At 41.7% G+C, this 27,582-nt stretch overlaps 1 protein-coding gene across 4 annotated transcripts in view; it reads left to right on the forward strand.

The window, feature by feature from the left end:
* The window catches only part of SPAG9 (sperm associated antigen 9), a 119,841-nt gene that overhangs the window by 16,581 nt on the left and 75,678 nt on the right, over positions 1-27,582 (forward strand). For all 4 annotated transcript variants that reach the window (XM_056128187.1, XM_056128189.1, XM_056128188.1 and 1 more), the window contains exon 2: positions 7,549-7,669. In XM_056128187.1, coding sequence (XP_055984162.1) covers positions 7,549-7,669 — 121 coding nt within the window. The remainder of the gene's footprint in view (positions 1-7,548; positions 7,670-27,582) is intronic.

Below are 27,582 nucleotides of genomic sequence, written 5' to 3' on the forward strand. Positions count from 1 at the left end.
TGGGGTGGTAAGTAGGGTGGGGTGGGGTGGTGTGTGTGTGTGTGTTTGTGTGTGTGTGTGTGTGTGTGTGTGTGTGTGTGTGTGTATGGCGGAGGGGGCAGGGGAATTATTACTAGCTCTGTGCTAAGGAGTCACTCCCGGCAATGCTTAGGGGACCAGATAGTGCTGGGGATGAAACTAGGGCTTCCCATATCCAAAGCATGTGCTCAGCCTGAACTCTGGCCCTTAGAGCAGTAATTTTTAAACCTTTCTATTCCTGTTTTATAGATATGTTGGACTAGTTGGAGGAAGTGCTTCTAGGCTCGGCCTGTATATTTGAAATCAGTATCCTCAAGGTGCTTGTAATTATAACTACTTCAACCTCCTTTCAACTCCAAGATGAAAAACTTCTTCTTTTTGTTTGTTTCATTTTTGGTTTTGTTTTCTGGGCCATACCCAATGGTGCTCAGGGGTTATTCCGAGACTCTGCACTCAGAAATCATTCCTGGTGGGTTCGGGGGACCATATGGGATGCTGGCTGAGGATCCAACCTGTGTCAGCCTCGTGCAAGGCATAGCACCTTACTTGAAGTACTATCTCTCTGACTGAAAGTATTGTTATTATTATTATTATTTTTTTGGCTTTTGGGTTACACTTGACATTGCTCAGGGGTTACTCCTGGCTCTGTACTCAGCAATTACTCATGATGGTGCTTGGGGGGTCTATAAGGAATGCTGTGGATTGAACCTGGGTCAGCCGCATGCAAGGCAAATACCTTCTCCACTCTATCGCTCCAGCTCCTGAAAAGCCGTCTCTTAATAGGGATACACATGTACAGTTAATAGAAGCACAGCCTTTCTTTGTTCATATATATATATACATATATATATAGTGGATAAAATCATAGAAGAGAGTAATGTAAAAAAAAAATCACTCTACCCATGATCTAGGGTAAAATATTACCAGTTACAGAATATTAAAACTAAAAGTTATCTTCAAAGAGAGACAAGGGTTATTGGCAGAACAAAGGTGACCTGTGAATTTGGGTTAATTTGTATTTTGTTGTTTGCCAGGGCTTGGTGGGGAAAAGGTAGGAGTTGGGAGTTAGTGTGGTTTAGTTTTGGTACCAAAGATTGAATCCCGGGCCTCATGTATTTGTATATTTAAAGCATACACTCTACCAATGAGCTGTGTTCCCAACTCCTATTATATATATATATATATATATATATATATGAGACATATTAGATAACATGTATCTGTTAACTGTAAACTGTGTTGCATTGGAATATTAGGAATAAAATTTTCCTTCACAAAACACAGTTGCCTTTCGCATGCATTTGCTGTCTTCCATTTCATCATTGCTTTTTAGATGTGTCTGTTATACATATTTTCTTTTGTTTCAGTCACTAAACATTCCATTATGTTAAATATACCACTATCCATTCCCCATTGATGTATGGTTTATTTCCTGTATTAGTACATCATGTACCATGAACATTACTTCACTAACATTCAGGGCATATATGACTTCAGAAATAAGATGACAGGTTTTATTTGAAATCTTGGGTTTTTGGGCCACACCTGACGGTACTTGGACTACTCCTGGCTCAGTGCTCAGACAGCCATGTGGTGCCAGGGATTGAACCTGGGTCTCCCACATGCAGAGCTCTTTAAGCTCTTTCCTGGTCCCCGATGTATTTGAAAATTTAACTAACTCCAGTTACATTGCTTGACAAACAAGTCTTGTGATTTACATTTCCTTTAGCAGTATATAAGGCTCATTTCCTTGTATCTTGGCCAGTACTTGGCACTGTCAGCTTTTTGGTTTCCCTTCCCAATCTGATGTGAACCAGTCCATTGTTTTCATTTGCTTTCCTCATATAACTAGGATGACTGGAATATTTTCTTTTTTCTTCAATTTTGTTTGTTTGATTGTTTGTTTTTTTGGGCCAAACCCAGCGGTGCACTGCCCCGGCCCCTGGAATAATTTCTTGAATACTTTCTGAGGATTCTTTTTCTGTAAATTGCTTGTTCAATTTCATTACACATAACTGGCCACAATCTACAGCTGGATAGTTCTGAATTAAACTTTACAAGGTTTTAGTAGTATTCTATTATATGACCATCAGTGTCCACTCAAACTGTTGTGTGAAAGGGACTGGGAAATTTGTTGTTTAAAAGAAACCTCGGGGTTGGAGAAATAGTACAGGGGTTAAAGCATTTGCCATACATGCTGCCTATCCCAGCTTGATCCCTCACACTGCAGAGCACCTCCAGGAGTGATGTCCAAGCACAGAGCCAGGAGTAGACCCTGAGCACAGCCAGGTGTGTACTCCTCCAGGTGTGGACCTTAAATAAGTAAAAGAATCCTGATGACCAGGGAGGTAGTTCAGAAGGACCAGAGTGTTTGCTTTGTGTTGGCCCCGGGAGCCCTAGGTTGCTCCCTGGCTCCTCATGGTTCCTTGAGCATTGCTGGAAGTGGCCCCCCAAATATTGGTGAGCAGGTCAGATGAGCTGAAGAGAGTTCAGGGGCCTGGAACATATGCTTTTCCTGGAGGAGTGCTCGGTTTGATCCCAGCAACACTTGTTCCCCTGAGCACCAAGTGGGAATAGCCCTGAGCACTGCTGGGTACGGCCCCCAAAGCCAAACGCCCTCCCCCCCACCCAAATATGAAAAACAAACCATCCCAGAAAGACAGGGTAAATTCTTTACTTCGACGAACTCTTCCTTGTTTTTGCTCAGTCCTCACCCTCTCTCTGTTTGAAAATAGCATTCTGTTTTGGTTTCATGGGTGCAATGATTTGTCTTTGGTCTCTGGGTATATTAATTACAGTTTTCATTTGTTCCCTGCTTTGTCTGTTTCTTCAGAGTCGTGTCCCCCCCATCTTTTTATATATATATTTTTTCTTATGGTTTTGGCTTCTCTCTTTCAGGTTGGAGCTTCGAGTGCTTGATAACCTTTAATTATCCTTTTATGTTTTAAGAGTGAGACACTAAAAAAGGAGGACCAGAATCTTTGTGTGCCTGTATGCAGTTTGTCGCCTATTTCAGCATCCTGTGCTCTCTTCTCGGGGACGTTGGGTTTTTCCAAAGAAAGATCATCTCTGTGGGGGAGAGTGGAGTGCAGATATGCCTGGTTGTTACGGGAGTCGTGGTTAGGGCAGGAGTGGAAGCAGGCTGTCTGCACTTATTGTTTGGTGTATGGTTTTTGGTTTATAAATTTTAGTTTCTCTTTTTATTTGGCACCTGGATGTGCCTGCTAATCCACTACTCTAGAATCTTTCTTGTTGAGTTTATTCAGAAAGCAAACTTCTTATTTGGAAGTTGGAGGGAGATGAAGAGGACCATCCTGCTGCTCTGGGTTAATGCTGGAGAACTAGACACATTAGCTAGTGCTTTTATTATTGCATTGTTTTTGTTTGAGGAGGCTACACCTGTTAGTGCTCAGAGGCTACTCTGTGCTTGAGAGTTAGTTGGAGTATTGCCAGGCATACAACACACACCTCCTGGGGGCTGGAGTGATAGTACAGTAGGTAGGGTGTTTGCCTTGCATGCGGCCGACCCAGGTTTGATCCCTGACATCTCATATGCTCCCCTGAGCTTCACCAGAGTAATTCCTGAGTGCAGAGCTAAGATTAATACCTGAGCATTGCTGGGCATGACACTAAAAGCAAAAAAAAAAAAAAACCTGAAAAGAAAAGAACCCCCAAAAACCCACAGTCCTTATGCATGCAAAGCATACACCAGCCACAGAGTACTTTTAGTCTTTGTTGGACTCCACCCTCACCCTCACATCAGTTCTCTAATTCCCACAATATGGAGCAGTCATAATTTACCACTTCACTGTCTGTTAATGGACATTTAAGTTACTTTCCAGTTTTGAACTTTTTTTTCTGATAGCCTTTTGTTTGTTTGATTTGTTTTATGGGTCCTATCCAGTGATGCTCAGGGGTTATTGCTGCCTCTGCACTCAGGGATCACTCCTGGAGGGCTCAGGGGACCGTATGGGATGCTGGAGATGGAACTTGGGTCAGCCTTGTGCAAGGCAAGCACCCTACCCACAGTATTCTCTCCAGCCCCTACCTCTCTTCATTCTATGGAATGGAAATACCAACCCCAGGAGCTACTGAATCCAGAATTCAAATGATAACTGTAATTAGGATTTTCTTACCTTTTACTCTTTGATTTTCTTTATTTTTGGCTTTATTCTCTGCCAGCTTCTGGTAACTGGCAGAGAGAACACTGACCAGTCTGGATGAAGTCCTCTGCCCACCTTGGGGAGGTGCAGTAATCACCATTGGGATTACAGGAATGAACAGGATCTGCATCAAACTTGTGAGAAGTTCCTTAAAGAAAGGTAGTGTGGGCAGAGAAAAAAAGAAAGTGCCCACTTGCAGTCACTTTTCAGTGATGGCAGAGTTTCAGGACAGATAAAGTAGGTAATGAACCAGTAAATATAATATAGGATATATTTATTAATATCAAGTTTTGTGTGGATGGGCGGGTGGGAAAGAAAGAGAGACAGAGAGCGAGAGAGAGAGACAAAGAGAATTATACATATTTCTCTGTGGATTTCAGTTACTCACTTTTAAGATTTCATTCATTTAACAAATAATTGAGTGATTCCTTGTGCCGTAATCATCCCTTATACTGGGAAATGCAGCAGCAAAGAAAAGTACCAGCCCTCATGCAGTCCCCATTCCAGTGAGGCAGCAGATGAATTACTCAGATATATCTTCTATTATAAAATATGAGGATAAGTGTTCTAGGCGAAAAGGGAAAGAGGAAGATAGGGAGTCAGTGTTGAAGTGTGATTTTTCTTTCTTCCCCTTGATGTGATGTAAGGGGGTCCACACTTGGTGCACTGGAGGTGACAAACCTCTTGTGGCACTGGACTCAGGATCAGACCAGCAGGGATCTCTCCTGGTGGTACTCAGAACAGGGATTGGCCCATGCAAGGCAAGAACCTTACCCCCAGGAACTATCGCTCTGGCCCCACTGACTTAAGTTTTTGAAAGGATTACCCAAATGGATATATTGAGAATAGATTGTAGAGGGGCAAGTGTAGAAGTTAGGAAACCAATTAGGTTATTATAGTAATTTAGGCAGTAGGTAGAACTGACTAGGATGGTGGTGGATTTGACAAAAAGTAGTGCCAGTAGATGCACAGTGAATAATGAGGTATTAGAGAAAGAGAAGAGACTAAGTAGATTTCAGTGTTTTGGGCCGGCACAGTTGACCAGAGTAATTAAATGAGCTAGGTAAGAACATGGGGAATCATCTTTGACATGGTAAGTTGAAGATGCTTATTAGATATTCAGATGAAGTTGTCCAGTAAGCAGTTGGGTCTAAAAATCTAGAATTTATAGCTAGTGGAGAGACTCAGCTAGAAGCGTGGAAATTGTCAACATATAATTAGTGTTTAAAGCCATGAAACTGGAGATCATCAGGGAATAAAAATAAACAACAGAGAAAAGTTGCCCAAGAACTTGAAGTGTTGGAGGAATTGCAAGGAGGCTTGAATCAGAGTGTTAGGTTGCTTGCCAGTGTTACAAAGTTGAGGACAAGACAAAGAACCAACAAAGAAGATCAAAACGGAGCAACAAATAAATTAGAAAGAATCTGAGGACCAGATCTTGATATTAGGGATCAAATCCCAAGCCTAACAATTGCAACAAAGTGCTCTACCCTGAGCTATATACCTGGTCTGGAAATTGAGGCTAAAAAAGAAAGGAATTTAAGGAGTGAGTGATCAGTTGTTACGTGATGCAGAATGAATAAGGTGAGGATTGAGATTTGACAATTGGATGTAAAAATGTCAAGTTTTAGTAAATCAGATATACATATATGTATCACATTACTCCTGGCAGGGCTCAGGGGACCACATGTGGTGTTGGGGATCAAACCTGGATTGGCCACATGCAAGGCAAACACCTTACACCCTGCACTACTTCTTTGGCTTCGTTAAGTTAATTTTTAGCACCTGTTCTTTTCCTTAGGAGTTTTTTATTTTATTTAATTTTGGGGGGGCTTCAGTCACACCCAGGGGTAACTCTGGCTCTCCATTCAGGAGTCATTAAGGGGATCATATGGGATGCTGGGGATCAAACCCAGGTTGATGTGTGAAAAGTAAGAGCCTTGCACACAGTACTATTGGCCCCAGCAGTTTATTTTAGTCAAAAGAAGTTCTTTGTGGCGTGGTGGCCCATACCTGGTGTTGCTTGGGAGTTACTCCCAGTGGTTGCTGGTGTGGGGAAACCATACAGACCTGGGACTGCAAAACATGTTCAGCCCATTGGGCTCCCTCGCCCTTTCATAGGAGTTTAAAATCTTCAGGGAGTCTAGGAGCCTAACAAATATTTATTGTTATTTCATCATTCTCTAATTCTCTGTTGTACACAAAACTACAAAAATACTAGTGTTGAACAACTCCAATGAATATGTAAATATATTAAAAGATTTACATATTTGGAGATTATACATATTTCCTTTGGAATGTCTTGTATAAAATGAAAACACCACTTGGGGCCAGAGCAGTAGTACAGTGGGTAGGGAGTTTGTCTTGCAGCGGCCAACCCGGGTTCGATCCCTGGCATCCCATATGGTCCTCCGAGCACTGCCAGTAGTAATTCCTGAGTGCAGAGTCAGAAGTAAACCCTGAGCATCACCAGATGTGACCCCCCCCAAGAAAAAAAAGAAAGAAAAGAAAACACCATAAACAAATTATTAATTTTATACCTGAAAGTTTGCTATTGGCTTTTGGGTCACATTCCATAGTGTTCAGGCTTCTTACTCAGGGTTTATTCCAGGCAGTGAGGCAGGGCTGGGATTGAACCCAGGCCTCCCACATGCAAAACATGAGCTCCAGTTCATTGAGGTATCTCCCCCCTCCCCTTCTTAAAAAATTGGCTCATTGATTTTTTTGTTTTGTTTTTGGCAATACTTGGGTTACTCCTGACTCTACACTCAGGAATCATTCATGGTGGTACTCAGGGAGCCATATGGGATGCTGGGGATTGAACCCAGGTCGGCTACATGCAAGGGAAGTGCCCTCCCCACTGTACTTTCTGTCGACCTCTTCCCCTCCTTTTAAAAAATTAGAGTCACACCTTGTAGTATTCAGGACACCTGTTACTAAGGATCAAATCCACACCCCATCACATGCGAGGCATGTGGTCTGCTGTTTGAACTTTCTCCTGGAGCCCTGTGCTGGGAGGCTTTAAGTCAATTTTTGTAGAGAAACTAATAGTCAGGACTGGGGAGGTAGTACAGCAAGGTAGGGCATTTGCCTTGTATATGATGAACCAGGGTTTGATCCCCTATACCCCATAAGGTCTCCTGAATACCACCAGGAGTGATTGCTGTATGCAGAGCCAGGAGTAACCCCTGAGCATTGCCAGGTGTGGCCCCTCCCTCCAAAAAAAAAAAAAAGAGAACCTAAGTTATTGATTCTAAGCTGTTTTCAGGTATAGCTAATTGTGATTCTTGATGCCTAGAAATATTAGTTGTAGCTGTTAAAAATACTGTTTCTCTAATGAAAACATGTATTTTCCTTCCTTTATTAGAAATTCATTGAATTTGAAGACTCTCAAGAACAGGAAAAAAAGGATTTACAGACCCGAGTGGAATCTTTAGAGTCTCAAACAAGACAGCTTGAACTCAAAGCAAAAAACTATGCTGACCAGAGTAAGTAAAAATACCTCTTTTTACAAGTACATTTTAAAGTGTGGGTTCTAATAATACAGTGACTCATGTTGACATTTGAATAGGGTTCCAAGAATGTGCTTGGAATTGTCCTCTAGACTCAAGAAGGAGACCTGGGAACTAGGTTTAGTTTTCTCCATTCACATTTTTGTGAGGTACCCCAGTGTCTGCAGAAATGGTTGCATCAGCGATCCCTCTCAGTCTTCTTCGTTGTCATTAATGGTCAGCCTTTGTGGCTAACTTGTTGTTTTCATCATGCGGGATTCTAGGGTGTGCACGTGTGGATCATACTAATTTTGGTGCAACACCCAAAGCTTTGGGTATTCCTTCAAAATTTAAACTGTAAGAGAAACAGCTTTGAAATTTAAAAGTTATTGAGAGGCACTGGAGAGATAGTACAGGGATCAAAATGCTTGCCTTGCATGTGGCTGACACCATTTTGATCCCTGTGCACTGTCAGGAGTGATCCCTGAGCAAGGAGCCAAGATGTAGCCCCTGAGCATTGCTGGTGTGACTCAACTACCCTGCCCTCCACACTGCCCTCTTACTGGGAAGGCCACTTTTAAGGGCATGAGCTCATGCTTTGCCGCTGGTAGCTCCTGTCGTAGTCTCTGATTCCTGCTGCTACTTATTGCCTTGGTCACCACCAGGAGTGACCCCTGAGCACTGCCCCAAAATTTTTTTGCTTTTCTTTTTCTTTCTTTTGAGGGGTGGAGAGATGGCTCAAAGGGCTGGAGTACATGGATCGAGCTGTGGGTTGAAGACCCACCATGGTCTCCTGAGCACGGAGCCAGGGGCAGCTCCCAAGCTGGTGTGCTACCTCCCCTCAAAAAAAGAAAAATGACGTTGGAATTAAACATCAAGGCAACATTGACCTAATTAATCTCTTATTGATCTACCTATCACATTTTACTTCTGATTTATGAAAATGACCAAATTTTGACTTAAGGAAATTTTCTTTTTGGTTTTGAAAGGAACTAACTTCTTGTTTAGAATTTTTTTTTATGCGTTAAGTAGTGTACTTCTGTGGCAATGGAGATACTGAAGGAAGATTAACCTAATACTTGAAGTTTGGTACCAAAATATGTTTTTTATATTCAGAGGGGATGCTGCTTTTTTTCTTTCCATAACAGTAGCTGAATAGAATTAATTTTTTAATATACTTATTTTATTTCTAAAATCAAGAAAACCTTTTTCCTGTTCCCTTCTAGTCAACAACAACAAAATATTTTCAATTTTAAAATTAAGGGATGTAATCAATTTAAGATAGCTGAGTATCTTGAAATTTGTCTTCAGTCTTCCAGATTTTATTTAGTCCAGTAAACTTTCTTTTTCTTTTTATTTTTTTGGGGTGTCTGTGCCCGCACGCACACATGCGCGCGCTTGTGCCACATTTAGTCCGGTAAACTTTTTCTTTTGTTTTTATTTGTGTGTGTGTGTGTGTGTGTGTGTGTGTGTGTGTGTGTGTGTGAGAGACACCTGCCAGTGCCAGTAAACTTTCTTTTTCTTTCATTTTTATTTTTTTGGGGTGTGTGTGTGTGTGTGTGTGTGTGTGTGTGTGTGTGTGTGTGTGACATCTGCCAGTGCTTAATCCTGAAGCAGAATTCATCCACATGCAGAACATGCACACTCGTTCTTTGCGCTAGTTCCCTGCCCCAGTCCAGTAAATTTTATCCAACTTTTGTGGTCAGTGTTTTATGTCTTCTTGTTTTTTCCTCTCAGAAGCACTAATTGCTCGAGCCAGGAAGCCCATGTCTGATCCCTAACATTGCATAGTAACCATGTGCTACTGGGAGTGGCCTGCCCCTCCTTCTTACCCCACAAAAGAAGTAAAAAGTAGCCATAATAAAAGTCCAGCTCCTGTTTTAAATATAAAGTCTTACGTCAGTGTGGAAAATTTTGGTTGAAATTGCTTGCTACTTGGAAAGTAAGAAAAAGTCTTTTAAAAAAGGAACTGAACTCAGGGACATACTTCACAGTTCTTACTGGTATGGAACCTGCTTGGTTTGTGGTATGATTTCACAGTGTCAAGAAGTTAAGTACATAAAAAATTTATAGGTTTCTAGTTTCTTTTTAAAATTCAAACTACGTGAGATACATTTTTATAAAAGCATGTCGTTTTGCTTTTGGCTGCGCTCAAGAGGCTACTCCTGGGTCTGTACTCAGGAATCACTCCTGGTGGTGCTCAGGGGCCCAGATGTGCCAGGGGTCAACTGCATTATCTCTCCAGCCCGGTTCATTTTGTTTTGGTGTTAGGAATCAAATCCAGGGCCTCATTAGCAAAATATGTACTGAGCTACATTCCGATCAGAATAAAGCAGTTTTTGAAAAGTTATTTATTAATTTTTTATCTGGGAGTAACATAGCAGTTCTTTGTCCTTAGCATTTTGTGAGTCTTAAGAAGACTATGAAATACATGTGGCATAAAATATGGAAGTTGTGGATCATGCTTTTCGGCTTTGTAAGGAGTTTTCATTAAGCCTTGTTTCATAGTATGGCAGGAGTGGGTTTTTCAGAAAATATTTTTTATGTTGATGAGTTCTGCTTAGGTACAGATGTGGTATGGAAGAATATGGGGGTCGTTGGACTCAAAGGAACCACAGTTTTGTGGGGAAAAGAGATTGTATGTACTATCTTCGAGTCTTTTTTCATGTTTTATGTTTTGATGTATATGTACATTTTCATGAATCATTAAAATGCTGTTAGAATATATAGTTTTGTTTTGGGGCCACAAATGCTGTTGCTCAGGGCTACAGAGGTACTCCTGGCTCTGTAGGGCTCTCAGGACCATATCGGGTGCCAGGAATCAAACCTGGGTCCGCTTTGTGTAAGGCGAGTGCCTTATCCATTGTACACTGCCTCTTCAGCTCATGTATATAATTTCGCGTCTTTTCCTTAGCGTTGTAATATTTTCCCTGTGTAGCTTTTAATATTTTATAAATGTTTGCCCACATCCTTTATTCAGAAACGTTGCTGTTGCTGTCTTATTAATTTTTGTTTTTCTTGAGGGGCTGTGCTTTCTTTTCTCTGAGGAGGAAAGGTCATCTATTTAATAACTATTTCTTTTCTCTCTCTCTTTTTTTTAACATGGGCTACTTAGAAACTTAGAACACTTTGTGTTTGAATTTTTTAAAAAATTTTTATTAGTGAAGCACCATGAGGTACAGTTGTAGACTTACAAATTTTTGTGCTTGCATTTTTTGATTAATTAATTTAATGGACCACACTTGCTAGTCAGTGGCTACTCCTGGTTCAGGGCTCATTCCTGGCAATGCTGACAGACCATGCAGTGCCAGGGACAGGACCTGGGCATCCTGCATGCAAAGCATGTGCTCTTGCATTTTTGATCCCTCACAAAACACTTGGATTTGTTTGTTTGGGGGCTGCTCCTGCTGTGCTCAAGGGATCACTCCCTGGCAGGACTCAGGTAGGACTGCTGGGGATCTAACCTAAGAAAGCTGTGTATGAGGCAAGCACCCTACCCACTGTACTGTCTCTTCAGCACAACAAATAAATGTCTCTCATTTCTGTTTTTTTGTTTTTGTTTGAGGACCACATCTGACCTTGCTCAGAACTTGCTCAGGCTAAGTGCTCAGGGAACCATATGTGATGCTGAGGATTGAACCAAGGAAGTTCCTTATCTGCCATACTATATCTCCTGCATCAGAACAAAATACAAAGTACTGGTTCAAAATTTGAACTATAAGGACTTAGGAGGATCTTATCTGGCTGGCATGTTTAAATTTTGTTTCTTTTGGTTTACATTTTATACATTTATAACTAATTGTAATGATAATGTTTTTGTTTTGTTTTGGGGCCACACTTGGCAATGCTCAGGGGTTACTCCTGCGTCTGCAGGCAAGGATCACTCCTGGCAGTGCTCAGGGGACCATATGGGGTGCTGGGGATCAAACCCAAGTTGACTGAGTGCAAGGCAAAAGCCCTACCTGCTGTAGTCTCTCCAGCCCCTGTAACAATGGGCTCTTAAAAGTGAAAAAGGGGCTGGAGCGATAGCACAGCGGGTAGGGTGTTTGCCTTCCACCCGGCCGACCCAGGTTCGATTCCCAGCATCCCATATGGTCCCCTGAGCATCGCCAGGAGTAATTCCTGAGTGCAGAACCAGGAGTGACCCCTGTGCATTGCCGGGTGTGACCCAAAAAGAAAAAAAAGTGAAAAAAAGTGGATTAAAAATGCAAATTTATGGTTTTTTGGTTGGTTATTTTTTCCCAGTGTAGTGAGTTATAATCATACTGAAGTATTTTCTTTTTCTTTTTTTCTTTTCTGTACACACCCAGCAGTGCTCAGAGGTTACTCTTGGCTCTGCACCCTGTAATCACTCCTAGCAGTGCTTGGGGGACCATATGGGATGCCAAGGATCGAACCCAGGTCAGCCACTTGCAAGGCAAATGCCCTATCCTTTGTGCTATCACTCCAGCTCCTGGAGAGAGTATTTTTTTTAGAACCATAGATTTCTCTGTTCTTTGTTTTTGTTTTCTTGGTCACACCTGCAATGTTCAAGGTCTCCTCTAGTAATGCCAGATTCCCCTTCCTTTTTGACAGTTTTCTCAATTTTTAAGGAAGTAGATCAAGGAATATGAACAAATTGGGCATTTCTGGCATATAATAGAATTGGGCCATTTTTAATGTGAACAGAATTGGACAATACTTCCAGCAAGTTTCATTTTATTTTTAATAAGCCATAATTTTTTTTGGGTCACACTCAGAGAGGCTCAAGGGTTACTTCTGGCTCTGCACTAAGGAATTACTACTGGCAGTGTTCGGGGGACGATATTGGATGCCGGAGATTGAACCCAGGTAGGCTGAATGCAAGGCAAATGCCCTACCCAGTGTACTATTACTCCGGCCACAATAAGTCATAAATTTGAATCATTATTTACAATGTTAGCTTAAGGAGTTAATTAGAGAAAGAATTTAAAAAGCAGTCATTATTTGGGGGCTGGAGAGATAGCACAGCAGGTAGGATGTTTGCCTCGCATGCAGCCAACCTGGGTTTGATTCCCAGCATCCCATATGGTCCCCTGAGCACTGCCAGGAGTGGTTCCTGAGTGCAAAGTCAGGAGTAACCCCTGAGCATCGCCAGGTATGACCCAAAAAGCAAAAAAAAAGTCATTATTTCATTCTCTTTTGTAAAAAGTTTCTTCCCTGAAACTCATCCTTGAAGTTGTGACAGGTGACTTTTCTGTTGAATTGTGGAGAAGATGACAAGATTTAATGGCAGTGTTTTAAGTAGAAAAAGGTGCTTGTGAATGGAAGACATTTCTTTTGGAGACCTGTACTCTGGCCTTCCTACCCTTTCATTCCCATGCTAACATTTACTTACTTTATTTATTTTTATCTTAAACAATTTAACATTTATTTTTAAATTGACATTTACTTTTAAAATCTGGTAACAAGATCTTAATCAAATAAAGTACCTTCAGACCTTTTCTTTCAAACATTATTATTGAAAGGAAATCACTTATTATTCATAAGAATTACTGCTAGAAATTTTGCTAGAACTGTTTAGCATAATGCATGTATTTTAAAAAATAACAAGTGGCTTAAAACAGACTTATAGTTGGGAGTTGTTTATAAACAAAATCTGTCACTGGTAGGATTGATCATTTAGAATTTCACAGCAGAGGAGAAAATTGGTCACCAGGTATAGCTTAATAGTTGAAAGGGCTTAAGTATCTTATGCCACTGTTTTTCAATTTGCTTAAAAACACAAATTCAAAGCATTCTTTTAGAGGTCGTGGGTTTAAACCCTGCCACCAAAAAGCAACAAAAACAAAAGTTTCAAAATAAAATAAATCAAAAACCTTCATGTCAATTGAAAATTTTTTCCGGTCCACTGCTGTGCATTGTAGTTGATTATGCCTATTAATATTCTGAAATTCTAAATAATACGCTACCTTTTCCACTTAAATTTTATCAATAGGTAGTCCCTCCTACTTTATTTTTAGAGTGATGAAAGTGTTTGGGTTGCTGATGATTTACTTGTTGAAAGCATATTTATTCAGTTATTTACTATGAGTTATAAAGTTACTCATGATTGAATGACTTTAAGTTATTCATGATTGAATAACTTTGTTTCAGTAGTAGTGTTCTAGCACCAACCCCTTCACCAGTGTCCACTTTCCTTCACCAGTGCCCTTGATCCCTTGCCTCGCACCGTTGCCTCCCACCCACCTGCCTGCCTCTATAAGAGGCACTTTTTCACGTGGAACCTTTGACACTGTGACTTACAGTACTGTGGCCAGCAGTGTCCCGGGCATACTACTCTACTCCCTTTCAGCCCCACCTCTTCTCCTAGTTGAACATTATCCTTCTCATTTGTTGTAGTGTCCCCTGCCCTATCCAGTCCTCCTGCCCCACGTGGCATGCACTGAAGCACGATTCTCATGTGTTTTGTTTCCATTGCCTTTGGGCATTTGTTATTCTACTATTATATTTCTTATTGTCTTGCATATAAGAGAGGTTATTCTGTGTTGGTCTCTCTCCCTCTGACTAACTTTACTCAGCGTGATACCATATCCATTCACGTATCAGCAAGCTGCATGATTTTATCTTTTCTTATAGCTGAGTAATACTTTTTTTTTTTTGGCTTTTTGGGTCACACCTGATGCTCTGGGGTGACTCCTGGCTCTGCACTCAGGAATTACTTCTGGCAGTGCTCTGGTCACCATATGGGATGCTGGAGATCAAACCCAGGATGGCTGTGTTCAAGAAAAAGACCTCTCCATTGCTCTGTCCCTAGCTGAGTAATACTCTGTTGTGTATATAAACCAGTTTCTTTTCTTTATTCAGTCATTTGTTCTTGAACACTTGGGTTGTTTCCTGATATTGGCTATTATGGATAGTGCTACAAGGAATATAGGGGTGCAAATGTCCTTTCCCCATTTTTTGGGACCCTTGGGGTAGATGTTTTGTTTTTTGTATGGTTCTGTCAGTGCTTTAAATATTTGGATATTAACCCTTTATTAAGATATTGTGTGTGGGGGCTGGAGCGATAGCACAGCAGGTAGGGCATTTGCCTTGCACGTGGCCGACCCAGGTTCGATTCCCAGCATCCCATATGGTCCCCAAGCACCACCAGGAGTAATTCCTGAGTGCAGAGCCAGGAGTAACCCCTGTGCATTGCTGGGTGTGACCCAAAAAGGAAAAAAAATTTTTTTGTGTGTGTGCGTGGTGGTGGTGGTGTTTAGGACCTGTTTGGAGAGACTATGTGGTGCTAAGGATTGATCTGGAAGCTCTATGAAAGTATGTCATGTATTCTAGTCCATTGAGTCATCTTCCTGGCTTGAAAGCTTTTTGTTTGTTTTTGTCTTGGGACCACACGCTGTGATGCTCAGAGGTTATTCCTGGCTCTGCACTCAGGAATCACTCATGGTGATGCTTGGGGTCAGTGGGATGCTAGGCATTGAGCCTGGGTTAGCCACAGTCAAGGCAAATGCACTACCTGCTGTACTATCTCTCCAGTCCCTGAAAGGATAAAATAAAGTAGATATAGGAGTTCAGATTTATATCTGTTGATTTAACATATGAAACATGAAATTCATACATTTTTTGTTTTTTTTTCTTTTTTGGGCCACACCAGGAAGTGCTCCTGGGCTACTTCTGGTTCTGGACTCAGGAATTACCCCTGGTAATTTTGGAAGGGACCATATGTGATGCTGGGGATTGAACCCAGGTCTGCCATTTGCAAGGAAAACACCCTACCTTCTGTGCTATCTTTCCAACCCCTGAAATTCTTACTTAAAAAGTACTTTTTTAATTCATTTGATTAAAATTTAGTTATTTGCAATATCCAGAATATCTGTATATGTAATAAATTTCATTTGCAGGTTGTTTTAAGAGCTTATATATGAGAGGAAAAGCAGAAAATTAGGTACAAAATAATTTATCCAAGCACATTTTGCCTTATAAGATAATATACTGTGTAGTCTACAGATTTTTTTTTTTTGTCTTATAAACTAGGACATTTGTACCTTAGAGTTGCCTGTTGAAAGTTGTGGTTACTAAAGATAGCTTTTACTTAATATTGGCAACTAAAGGATTAATATAAAATTATTGTGGAAGGGTTAAAGAGTCTTGGTGATTTATCTGAGACGGGTTGTGAGTTTCGGTGATTTATCTGAGGGAGCAGAAATGTTTTGGTTAACCCTTCAAACACATAAGGAAATGAATAAGGGAGATAGCAATTTGCTTGTTTATAAATTTGGATGACTGGAAGAAATGAATGTGTTGATTTGAGTTGATCACGAGGAAGTGATTTTTGACTCTGAAGGTAGAACAAAGAAATATGTGCTTAGGTAGTCAAGTCTGAACTCTTGTCAGCACAGACACCTGAAAGAGGGTTGTCAGCTTTCTGTCACGGGTGGTCTCGGTTATATCTTCAACATATCTAGGTCAGCTGAAGAAACTCCTTTACTTAGGGAATTTTGAAGTTATCCTTTCTACTCTGCTTTCAGGTTATGATTGTTGATTGACGAGACTACTTTAGAATTTCAAATTGCATCATTTATTAGTAATGTATCTTTAAAAAATTTGAAATTTAGGGACACTGGTGAAGGATTTAGTTGGTAGAAGAGTTGCTCCATTGTTTCGTTGTGGTTGTGCAATACTGTTTGCTCTGAAGTTAGCATTTGATTCTTGCTTGCCTTTTGAGACTTGGTTGCCAGATTGTTTAAGGAGAAGCTCTTGGAGGACCTATGCAATCTTCCCAGGCCAAGTAACAGTTGGATTATCTGCCTTCCATGAGTAGTAAGAACTGATAATTCCTTTTAGAGGAGGCAAATAATCAGTTGGATATGGCATTCTAGCAGGTCTGTTTCTCTTTCTTCCCCCCGTAGGCCTATCAGCAGTCTGATGGGGCAGAAGACAACAGAGATGGAAGGTGTTCCAAACTTGGCAAAGGCCACCAATCTAAGGAGGTAAGCTCTGATTTTGAGCAGGCAGAGCAGGTGGCTCTTCCTGTCTTAATCATATCCCTGCTCTGGAAAGACGCATAGAAAGCACATTCAGAGTAAGGCAGCATTTAGCATAGGGGGGCATTTTGGATTAGTCTGTGGTTCTTTGTTTTTCCCTCATCCCCACCTTTTCTTTTTAGATGTCTTGCTTTCTTTGTGTTGTTTGTTCTTTATTTTTATTTATCTTTGGTCCTTTAGGGAACACTGGCAGCTTAAAAAAAAAAAAGGGTGGGAGTGCTTATTAGCCAATCTGGTGTGTTGGGCTAATAAAGTCATACTCAAGTCTAGTTATTTCAGGTTGTGGCTAGTTTCAATAAAAATAGGGATTGTAGAGATTTTTCTTGCTCATTTTGAGGTCTGGGTTTACATGGGAAATAACCAAGGGAAGACCTTTTACTACAATTGTTGTTATAATGGAACAAAATTGGACAGAGGTTAAGTGTGGTACATGAGATTTTTAGGGACATCAGTAGTCATTGCCCCAGAAGGGCCTTTCCCACTTTCCCTTCTTTCTTCTTTCTCATCTCTTTATTGATGATTTAGTGGCTTTCAGAATTTGAGGATATCGGTCTTTCCAGCATTTACAGGTACTTGTCACAAATGTTCATCTTGTAGGACTTGTGCCTTTGAAGACTGAGTCTACTGACTGTTGTATTGGGTAATATAAGTGTTTTTAGAAAAGGGGAGGTTCTTATTTTGTATCATGTCACTTTTATGGTTCTCTCATGCAACTAAAAAATACATGTATTTAGAGTCGTAATAAAGTTGAAGAAGACAGGAATTACAGAAAATCATAAATAATTTCTGGCAGAACATTTACTTGAAAGCATTAGGTTGGGATAGTACAGAGGGTAGGGTGTTTGCTTTGCACAAGGCCAACTGAAGTTAGACTTAGGTTAGACTCCCAGCACCCTATGTGATCCCTTAAGTCCTGCCAGGTGTGATCCCTGAGTGCAGAGCCAGGTTAGCCCTGAGAACCACTGAGTGTGCCCCCTACCCCTTTCCACCAAAAAATAAAAGTGTTTGATTGGAGAGAATAATGTCAGATTAACATTTAGAAAATCATGAGGAATGATAGTCTTTTTAAGAACTATGAGGAACTTCTGAGTGATAGTACAGCAGGTAGGGTGCTTAGTGTCCAGGTTTGATCATTGGCATCCCATATGGGCCCCTGAGTACCACCAGGAGTAATTCCTGAGTGCAGAGCCAGGAGTAACCCCTGAGCATTTCTGGGTGTGGCCCAAAAAAACAAAAAGTAAATTAAAAAAAATGAAGTCTTATGAATGTGGATTAAACAGAGTCAATTTCTGATTTAAAAGATAGCAAAATACTATGTTGTGTGAGATATGACATATCGACTATTTTGAATTCTAAGAGAGTCTTAATGCATGTTTATAAGTTTACACATATATTAGCGATCAAAAAGCATATATGATGACTCGTGTTATTTCTTGCTCTCGTGAAGTTTTTAAATAGGTAAATGGCTCCTTTGGAGAAACAGGCTCTTTGTCACTTTATCATATGTACATTAAGTTGAAGAATGTGGAAAAGCAATGAAAGATTATGTTTAAAAATAATTTATAGGGCCTCTCAGGCTTTTTCTTTTTCTGTATTGATTATAACTCAGAGATAGTTCAGAGGGCTGGAGTACATGCTTTCTTATCCAAGAAAATGAGAAACCTGCTTTGGCTAATATCTGACCAGTCTCTGTCTCTGCCTCATGTTCATAAAAGAGATACTTGATTTTGCTGAAATGTTGAGGCGAGGGAGTGGGTATATGTAAAGTTAATAACCATTGGCCTACTCTTTTTTTTTTTAATTTTTATTAGTGGAACAGCATGAGGTACAGTTGTAGATTTACAAATTTTTGTGCTTGGGTTTCGGTTATACAATGATGAAATACCCATCCCTCCACCAGTGCCCATTTTCCACCACCATGGATAATATCCCTCCCACCCCCGGCCTACTCTTTCTACTGTGAATTACTGAAGGAGAAAAGATGAGGAAACTAATAAAAGTGGGATGATTTGTGCCTTTATAATCTTGATTTTTTTAAAAAATAGCTTCTAATAAAACAGTTGTGGAGTAATTTTAGCACTTTAAAACTCTTCATGGGGCTGGAGAGATTGTACAGCCACTTGGGCACTTGCCTTGCACTTTGCTGACCCAAGTTCAGTCCCCGGCATCTTGTATGGTCCTCTGTGCACTGCCAAAGCAAGTGTCTTACTCTGGTCCCTCCTTTAGTTGTATTAAGTTTAACTTACTGTATTTATTCATTTTTTTAAAATGAGGTTCTGAAAAAAAAAATAAAATGAGGTTCTGAGCTGGAGAGGTAGTTCTAAGGACTGAGGTGTATGCTTTGCTTGCAACAGCCCTGGGTCAAGTATCCGGCACTTCATGGTTCCCCAACGTGTCTGGCAGCTCTGAGCATCAAGCTGGGAGTGGCGCTGCTGAGTGTGTGCCCTGACACAAGTGACTATTAAATGGACGAGTAATTTTCAGGAGGTGGAGGAGGTTGCTCATGCGTACTTAGTACTTAATATATTTGAGGTCCTGAGTTTGATCCTTAGCATCACATGAGCCCCGAGCACTTGGCAGGCACCACTGGTTATGGTCTGGGGACCAAATTGGTTTGTAAACCAAATGGATTTACAAAAAGGAAGGAAGGGAGGGAGGAAGGAAAAAAAGGGTATTTTCTAAGGCTGGGGATGTAACTCGGTAGTAGAGCACAAGCTTCACATGTGTATGAGGCTCTGGATTTCATTGTTCTCTGGAATGTGTGCATGCGCACGACACTCACACACACTTTTCAGATGCTTGTGTTATGGTACAGGTTTGTTTGTTTGCTTGTTTGGGGGGAGGCCACACCCAGTGGTGCTCAGGGCTTACTCTTGGCTCAGGGAACCGTATGTGGTGCTGGAGATCAAACTCAGGTCATCTGTGCTCATGGCAAGTGCCGTACTTATTGGACTGTCACTCCTGCCCCAGAGTACAGATTTTGAATGACCTTCCACCCTTTAAAAATGTGTATACTGGGACTGGAGAGATAATACGGCACTCACCTTGCTTATAGCCTTACCCTGGTTCATCAGTCATCAGCACCACGTGTGTTTCCCTGAGCAGCACCTGCAGTCACTCCTGAACGGAGCCAGCAGTTGCCCCTGAGATAGCTCAGTGTCAGGACCTGAGTTTGAACTTGGCCAACACATGGTCCCTGGAACATGACTGGTGGTAACTCCGGAGGCCCCTGAGCACTGTTGGGGTGGTCCTGTTGTTCCTGGCATTACAGGACTGACTAGCTCCGCATCCATCCTTGGGCCTTAGCACAGACCCCTCTCACTTGAATCACCAAGTTTTACCACATGACCCAGGATCCCCTGAACACTGCTGGGACAGTCCCTCCCAAGAGAAAATATATAATTGGTATAACATAAAATCCACTATTTTATTTTACTCCAGAGTGATTGACACTCCAGTGGTATTTGGGGGTTCTTGGCTCTGTGTTCAGGAGTGTCTCCTGGTGGTGCTTGGGGGACCTTATGCCATACTAACCCACATTGTCTCTCCAGCCCAGCAAATAAAAGTTAACTTTGGCTCTCTGAAAGTCTATTTAAAAAAAAAGTCTATATATGCTGGGGCTGGAGTGATAGCACAGTGGGTAAGGCGTTTGCCTTGCACACGGCCAACCTGGGTTCGATTCCCAGCATCCCATATGGCTTCCCCCCCCGCCCCCCAGCACTGTGAGGAGTAATTCCTGAGTGCAGAGCCAGGAGTAACCCCTGTGCATTGAGCGGTGTGACCCACAAAAAAAAAAATAAAAGTCTATATGATTTTTTTTTGTCCTTTTTGTTTTTGGGCTACACCTGGCAATGCTCAGAGGTTACTCCTGACTCTGCTCTCAGTAATCACTCCTGACTGGGCTTGAGGGGGACCATATTGGATGCCAGGAATTGAACCCAGGTTAGCCATGTGCATGGCAAGCGCCAATCCACTGTACTATCTCTGGTCCTTAAAGCCTCTATGGTTTTTCAGACTTGGGTATACTGAAGAGCAAGTCTGGGTTATCAATTTTCTTACTGGGAAAATTGATAACAATGTCGGAACATCTTTTTGAGGCAGTGATTGTCTACCATTAATAATGCTTCAGTAGCCTTGATTTGTGTAGTGAAAATATCAAAAGCTCATTCAAAGATCTGCTTAATTAAATTCCCCATTCTCCTTCCTTTTGTTGGTGTTTTGTTGTTGCTGGGATGACGGGGGTTGTATATGAGTGAGTGATGCACACGAAGTTTGCTGTGGTGCTCACAGGGTTCACATCAGGTTACTGTGCTTGCAGATTCAGCTGTGTTCATTGCTGGGTCTGGAGCCTTAGTTTAAGCACACAGGTTATGGCTATGCACTAGCTGTGGGTTGCTGTGGTGCCTGCGTGCCTTATTAGCTGCAGTGTTTGCCAGGGTGGAGGTGAGGAACGCCTTTTTTTGTGATGTTTACATATCACTTGATCACTTGACACCCCGTTACTCATTGATTTGCTCAAGCGGGTGCCAGTAATGTCTCCATTCGTCCCTGTTGCGTCTAGTGTAGCCCAATGGCATCTGCTCGCTCCAGGGACACGAAGAGCCTCAAACCATTTGTTCAGGGTCTTGACGAAGAAGTCTGGCCATCTCATAGGTGGGGGGCCACGTGATCTTTTGACATCCCGTGGAATCCAGTCGGTAACAGCTCCTGTCCAGCAATTGTCTCCAAATCGCATTATGTGTCCAGCTCATTAGATTTTCAACACCTTGGCAAATGAGACAGCGTCCCCGATTCTTGATCGTCAACAGAGGTTGGAGCTCTGGATTCCTTCTCTCACTTGAGTGAAGTGTGATACTCCAAGCATAGCTCTTTCAGTTCCTCTTTAGAAGACCCGAATAGTGTTCTCATTCTGTTTTCGTAGGCCCAGGTCTCTGAGGCATATGTTAATGCAGAAAGAATGGCGGTGTCGAAGAGATGTGCCTGGAGCTGGAGGTTCTTCATCCTTTTAGCTATTTCTTCGATGCTCTTGAAGGTGTTCCATGCCTCTCTGCGCAACTCAGGTGCCAGGTCATTCGTCATGTTGAGTTCTCGACCTAGGTACACATAACTGCTGCATTTGGAAATGTTTGTTCCTTTGAGAGTGAATGGAATGTCAGGAACGAGTCCATTTCTCATGAACATTGTCTTTGTGAGATTCATCTGTAGTCTGACCTTTCCACACTCATGGTCGAAGTCGGCCGGCATTTGTGCTGCTTGGCTAATGTTTGGTGTTATTAGAACGATGTCATCAGCAAAGCGGAGGTGGTGTAGTTGCTGACTGTCTATCTTCACTCCCATTCCTTTCCATTCCAGTTATCACATGACATTCTCGAGGGTGGCTCTGAAGATTTTCGGTGAAATGGTATCACCCTGCCGGACCCCTCTCTACATTGATGATTACTTCATAAGTGATCGACGATGTTCATATATGCCATAGGAAATTTGCTTGTGGTACCAGAGTCCACAAACATCAGAGCTGCCAGGATTTTACTCAGTGCATATGGGACACTGGGAATTTGAACTTCGGACCACATGTTTGCAAGGCACTGTGTGCTATTCCTCCAGGCCCTTTGCTGTTTCGTTTTTGTTTGAGTGGGACCCTATCAGGTGGTCTTCAGGGGCTGTACTTGGCACAGTGCTCAGGGTGACTACTATGGTGTGGGAGACCATGTAATTATAGAGATCAAACCCAGACATTCCACATGCAAAGCATACACACTCCAGTTCTTTTTTTTTTTTTAGTGTATTTTATTTTATTTATTTATTTTTTTAACTGGGAACATTTTCTTTTTCTTTTATTTTTTTTCTTTTTTTTATTAGTAAAACACCATGAGGTACAGTTATAGACTTACAAATTTTGTGCTTGGATTTCAGTTATACAATGATCAAGTACCCATCCCTCCACCAGTGCCCATCATCCATCACCACGGGTCCCAGCATACCTCCCCCCCCCCCCCCCCCCCCGTCCCACCCTGCCTCTGTGGCAGGGTATTCCCCCTTGTTCTCTCTCTCTTCTTTTGTGTACTGTGTTTTGCAAGAGAGGCATTGAGTGGCAATCATGTTTGGTCTATAGACTACTTTTAGCATGCTTCTCCCACCCTGGGAGGGTCCTCACAACACCCTTTATTTGGTGCTCTCTTCTCTGTCTGAGCTTCCTTTTCACCTAGCATGTGTGGCTGGCCTTCAAGTCATGGAGCAAAATTCCTGGTACTAATCTCAGCCATTCCTGGGTGTTAGTCTCTCTTTTTCCCCAGATGAATGCAATCTTTCTGTGTCTATCCCGCTCTTTCTGACTCATTTCGCTTAACATGATACTTTCCATGTAGTACCACTTGTATGTAAATTTCATAACTACACACTCCAGTTCTTTGAGCCATCTCTTGACCTTCTGTTTTAATTTTCCTTGATTTTGGGACAATACCTGGCAGTACTCAGGGACTACTCCCAGCTCAGTGCTCAGGAGCTGCTCTTGACATGCCAGGGATTAGACTTGAGCCCCTTATATGCGAAGCATGCACCCCAGCCTGTTAAACTTTGTCTTCAGCCTCTGTTTAATTTTAATGGATAGGGAAACCATTTAAAGGCCTTAAGTAAGTAGATGGAGGTGGATAGGCTATAATTTATTGTACTAGAGAAGATGGAAGTAGATAATTGTACTGGAAGAGATGGTGATCATTTTTACAGATTTAAGTCCATCTGTAAAATGTAGACTTTTTTATTTGTAGACTTTAATTTTTCGTTTGTGTTTGAGCTGCCTCTGATGGTGCTCTGGGGTGCTCAGGCTTCGTGTGGTGCGAGGATGGAGCCTTATGTCCTGGGGATGGTACTTGAGGGACCATATGTCGTGCAAAGGTTTGAACTGGTGTTAGCCCTTTGCAAAGCAAGTGCCTTAACCTATGTACCATTTCTCCAGTCATGTATAGTTTAGAAAGTGGTGTAGGGAGACTTAAAAAAAAAGTTACAGCTAGAAAAAAAAACAATGAAGTTATAGATACAGATACTCAACTATTTAAAGGGGAACAGAGCTAATAATAGAACTTTAAGGAACTTGTACAGATGGAACAAAGTCAGTTGTCTTGTTGATGTAGGTATAATAAGGAATATCTAACAATGAATGGCATATTAGTTGAGCAATCTTGAAATTAGCTAGTATATTATACCAAAGCTATAATAAAATCAAGATTGATTTGCCACAAAAGTAGTGAGGCTCTAAATCTATCTTTTTTTGTTTTATTTTTGGGCGGCACAGGGTGATACCTCGGGACTACTCCTGACTCTGTGCTCAGGGCTGTGTGGTATGAAGGGTTAAATTCAGGTCTCCACATGCAAAGGATGTGCTCAACTCATGGGATAGGCTCTCTCTGGTCCTGGATCTGTTTCTGTAAGTTACAAGTTCAGCTGTCTGTCAAAGTCACTTGATAAGCATCTAAATATAAAAGCTTCTCATTTGATTTAAAAACCTCAGTACAGGCCCTTTCTCTAAATACAGTCACATTTGTCGCTCGGGTCTCTACACAGGTAGCCACTGTCTTAACTCATAACACTCTAGCTTTAAATTTGTTTTGTGTATCTTTCAGCTTTACATTTTTTTGGCTTCTGTTTCTTTCCCTAATATTCTTTTGTGAAATTCATCCATGATTTTGTGTCTAGTAATATTTTGTTTATTCTCAATATTGTCTGGCAATTGAGTTCATGAATATTTATCCATCTTGCTGTTGATGGACATGGATTGTTGCCATGTTTGGATTTTTACCAACTGTGCTGATGCTTCGAACATTGTCTTATGTGCCTTTTGGGGGATGTGTAGTACACTGTATAACAGTGAACTTGTTTTGTCATAAGGTTGGCAAATACTCAGCTGGATTAAATCCTTTCACAGAGCTTTTACGTTGAGTATATCAATTATAATACCTGTCAGTAGTCATTGTTGTATATCCTTATAGCACTTAATGTTTGTCTTTTTTTCTTTAGTCATTTTGATGGGGATGTAGCAGCGTAATAGTTTGGTCTTACTATACATTTCTCTGGTGATTAATAAAGTTGGCATCATCTTTTACTTGGCAGTTTGATATCTTTAACTCAAAGTATCTGTGCTAGGTTTTCCCCATAAAAACATCTTTTTTTGTTTGTTTGTTTAAAGTAAAAAAGGAGGGACTGGAGTGATAGCACAGCGGGTAGGGTGTTTGCCTTCCACCCGGCCGACCCAGGTTCGATTCCCAGCATCCCATATGGTCCCCTGAGCATCGCCAGGAGTAATTCCTGAGTGCAGAACCAGGAGTGACCCCTGTGCATTGCTGGATGTGACCCAAAAAGCAAAAAAATAAAAACAAAGTGAAAAAGGATCACACTCATTCTTAATCAACCACAAGATAAATTTTATTGTTGTTGTTGTTGTTATATTTGGTTTGGGGGCCACATCTGGCAATTCTCAGGGGTTATTCCTGGCTCCACACTTAAGATCACTCCTAGTGGGGTTTGGGAAACCATATGGAGCGCTGAAGATTAAAGTCAGGTCAGCCACATATAAAGCAAGTGCCCTACCTGCAGTACTTCTCTCCAGCTTCCATAGAGAAATTTAAAAGTAGACTTTATCATCAAGAAACAGAATCAAAGGGATATCTTTTGTTTTTGTTGGAGGTGCTTTGGGAATCATAAACTGCTGGAATTGAACCTTAATATCCTGCGTGTAAAATACTCTCAGCTAAAAGGAATATTTCTTGGGGTTGGGAGGTAGAATAACCTAGCTTGCGCCCAGTTCATGTTTAGTTTCCAGCACCAGATAGTTTTCTGAGTATTGCCAGTTAATCCTGGACACCCCCTGAACATCTTAGGGTAGACTGGTGTTCCGGGAACCTCAGGACCATAGCACTGCATCCTTGGGACCTAGCATTGGACTGCTGGCACTGTTGGCCATGTATTCTTGAAGTGCTTCGGGCCCCCTGAGTACTGACTGCTTTGACAGCTAATCAATCAATCAGTACTTTTTGAGATATAGTGTAGGTGGTAGTTAAAGCTGACTCTGGAACCACAGATACATCATTTACCTTGCATCCCGCTAACCCTGACTCCAAATCCCCAGCCCCACATGTGGTCCCCTGAGCACTTCAGGGATCACTCCTGAGCACAGAGTCAAGAATAGCCCCCAAGCACAGCCAGGTGTGGTCAAAAGCCAAAAACAAAACAAAAAAAAACCCAAAGCAAAAATCTAAAGCAAACCAGATTCTGGTCTGAGACACCTCCATTAGGAAATTTTGTTTATTTTGTTATTTTGTTTTTGTTTTTGGGCCACTCCTAGCTTGTCAGTGTTTACTCCTAGCTCTGCTCAGGTAAGTGCCTTACTGCTGTACTCTCTCTCGCCTCAGGAATATTAATATTAATATTTATTGCTAGCTGTGTGACTTTCCACAAATTAATGACTGTGTGCTTCAGTTTTCCCATCTCTAGAATGAATGCAGTAATATTTTCATAGTAAAATCAATATTGAGCTGGATGTTTGATCATTGTGTGATTGTGACCCAAACCTGAAAGCTTGTAACTATCTCACGGTGATTCAATAAAATTAAAAAAAAAAATCAGTGTTGGGCACAGGAAAGTTCTGTCAACAGGGTGTATCTCGGCAGGATGAGCCTTTACTTTGCGTAGCTGTACTTGGTGGTAATGCTGGTTTCCATGCACTTATGAAGTCACTTTATCAGCTATCTGATGAGAATGGTGAGACTCAACTATAGAGTAAAAATCTGAAATGGAGGGTTGTGGATTATAGTTATGATCATTTTAGCACAAGACTCCAAATTTTGGTTTGGTTGTCTCTAAACAAGAGCCCTGTGGTTAACATAGTCGAGCTGTTAAAAGGCATATAACGTTTGGATGGAGAGATAGCTCACAGGTCCAGAGTATATGCTTTGCATGTGGAAGGCCAGGTTAGATCCGCAGCATCACATGGTCCCCCAGACACATAGCGGACAGTAGACTGTGCACCCCTGGGTGTGGCCCCAAAGCAGTAACACACAATATAAGCATATTGGATCTAATAATCTTTTTGTTTGGATCATCTCTGGTCCTGCCCAGGGGCTACTCTCAACCCAGGGCTCCCACGTGTGAAGCATGAGCTCCAGCCCTTTGAGCCAGCTCCCATGCTCTCATTCAGTGGTTTGTGTATGTGTGTGTGGAGAGGGGTGTCTGGGTGTGTGGTGGGTCATACCTGGCTGTACTCAGGGCTTACTCCTGGCTCTGTGCTCAGCAGTCACTCCGAGTGGAGCTTGGGGTCTATCTGGGGGGGCTCCGGTTAAAACCTGGGTTGGCCATGTGCAAGGCGAGCACCCTGCCTACTGTACTACTTCTCTGGCTCCTCACTGAACAGTTTTTATTTTGCTTTGTTTTGTTTTCGTTTGGGGCCACACATGGCTATGCTCAGGGCTTACTCCGGGCTCTGAGCTCAGAGAGCGCTCTGCTCTGGAGACCACATGTAGGGCCAGATATTGAACTTGGGTTGGCAGGTATTGAATCCGGGTTTGCTGTGTACAAAGCAAGCACCCTGCCTGCTGCACTGCCTCCCTGCCTCCTAAGTGGTCTTTTTTTTTTTAATTAAGTAAAACTTCTTATTGAAAATTTACTATTTATAGCACCATAATTTGCCAAGTTATCCAGAATAGTTGTTTCAGGCATTCCGTGTTCCAGCACCAATTCCCTCCATCAGTGTCCACAATTTCCCACCCACCACCGAGCTTGCCTCCTTAGCAGGCAAACAGATTTACTTCATGCGGCTTATTACAACACAAAGGCAAATGTTATTATAAATAGATTTAGAAAGCCCATTTGTAATAACGTCTATCTCACAGTGGTGTTACTAAAGTCATTATCTGAGCG

This window comes from Sorex fumeus, unplaced genomic scaffold, assembly GCF_029834395.1.
Source record: "Sorex fumeus unplaced genomic scaffold, SorFum_2.1 ptg000063l, whole genome shotgun sequence".
In the NCBI taxonomy this organism is placed as follows: Eukaryota; Metazoa; Chordata; class Mammalia; order Eulipotyphla; family Soricidae; genus Sorex; species Sorex fumeus.